The following is a 1,704-nucleotide window of genomic DNA, read 5'->3' on the forward strand; positions in this document are numbered from 1 at the left end:
ACTAAAAATACAAAAATTAGCCAGGCGTGGTGGCAGGCACCAGTAATCCCAGCTACTTGGGATCTACTCAAGAAGAATCTCTTGAGCCTGGGAGGAGGAAGTTGCAGGGAGCCAAGATCATGCCACTGCACTCCAGCCTGGGCAACAGAGCAAAACTCTGTCTCAAAAAAAAAAAATTCCTTGTTAGCTTTCTCCTTGACTAAGTTTTTTGCCCACTATGGGCAAGGACAGTGGCAGGGGCCCAGGGAGAACTCAGGGGGTATTCTGAGGGTCTGCCCAACATCCCATGTAACAGGAAACACAGTGCTGTGCAGACGCAGGTTCAAGACCAGCTTCCTGACCCCCCTCCTCAACTAAACATAGCCCCTGAGCCTTGATTTTGTAGAAACTCCAGACCTCCAAGAAGGGACTTTGTCTGTGTTATTGTGTGCTGCAGCCTCAACCACCTGTATGCAGTAGGTGCTCAGTAAGTGTTTCCTGGGCCTGGCACACAGCAGGTGCTCGATAGATGCTTTTGCTGTCTGGTATACAGTAGGTGCTCAATAAATGTTGGGTGGCTGCATGAACTGAAGCAGTGAGTGCCCCTGCCCCCATGTCTGAGGGCCAATGCTCTGACGATAGGTGATGTACCTCCGGCTGCCCCCACCAACGCTGTCCATGCCTGAGAGAGGACAGGCATCCCGGGGAGAAATTGGGGCCCACTCACCAATGTACTCCTCCACCTGGACATAGCCATCTTTGTTTCTGTCCAGGTCCTCCAGGGTTTCCTGGGGAGAGAGAGGCATTGAGGCTGGGGGCCAATGCCCCTGGCTCCTGGGGGAGGCTGGACCCCTGGGGCAAGAGTGAGAGGTTCTCTTGGAAATTTAGCTCTGGGCAGCTGTGGGGGGCAGGCAGTAGAGCAGTCTCAACAGGCGGCATGGGGGAAATGTGCGGGCTTTCTGGGATGTTATGATACAGGCACTACCTGCATTTATGGGGCGAGAGCTCGGAGGCCCCAGTGTCCAGCAATGCACAGGTTTGTTGCACACAAGGAGAGCTGTCCTGGGTCCCTAATAACTTGCTCAAGCCCCAGCAAACACCCTTGAAGGGGAGAAGCTCCTTTACGTTTTAGCAGAGCCTAGAAACTACCTCTGCTTTATGTGTGAACATGCTGTACTTTGGGGGTTCTTCTAACACACTTGACACCTCTGCTCCTTGTTTTTGTGCCCTTCTTGAGCAAAATGACTTTTGTTCCCCAATTTATATCCAAACTCATTCACTATAAGACTGTGGGGTGGGCTGGGCTGGGCGCGGTGGCTCACGCCTGTAATCCCAGCACTTTGGGAGGCCGAGGCGGGAGGAGAGATTGAGCCCAGGATTTCGAGACTAGCCTGGGCAACATGGCGAGACCCTGTCTCTACACAAAATTTAAAAATTAGCCAGGCATGGCTGGGCACAGTGGCTCATGCCTGTAATCCCAGCATTTTGGGAGGCCGAGGTGGGCAGATCACGAGGTCAGGAGATCGAGACCATCCTGGCTAACACGGTGAAACCCCGTCTCTACTAAAAATACACACACACACGCACAAAACTTAGCCACACACGCCTGTAGTCCCAGCCACTCCGGAGGCTGAGGCAGGAGAATGGCATGAACCCGGGAGGCGGAGCTTGTAGTGAGCCAAGATCGCACCACTGCACTCCAGCCTGGGTGACAGAGCGAGACTC

General features: G+C 53.6%; 1 protein-coding gene across 1 annotated transcript in view; it reads right to left on the reverse strand.

Annotated features, from left to right (window-relative positions):
• The window catches only part of RCN3 (reticulocalbin 3, EF-hand calcium binding domain), a 26,738-nt gene that overhangs the window by 8,814 nt on the left and 16,220 nt on the right, over window positions 1–1,704 (reverse strand). Inside the window, exon 4 of the mRNA XM_011966075.1 lies at window positions 707–767. Coding sequence (XP_011821465.1) covers window positions 707–767 — 61 coding nt within the window. The remainder of the gene's footprint in view (window positions 1–706; window positions 768–1,704) is intronic.

The sequence above is a fragment of the Mandrillus leucophaeus genome, unplaced genomic scaffold (assembly GCF_000951045.1).
Source record: "Mandrillus leucophaeus isolate KB7577 unplaced genomic scaffold, Mleu.le_1.0 Scaffold74, whole genome shotgun sequence".
In the NCBI taxonomy this organism is placed as follows: Eukaryota; Metazoa; Chordata; class Mammalia; order Primates; family Cercopithecidae; genus Mandrillus; species Mandrillus leucophaeus.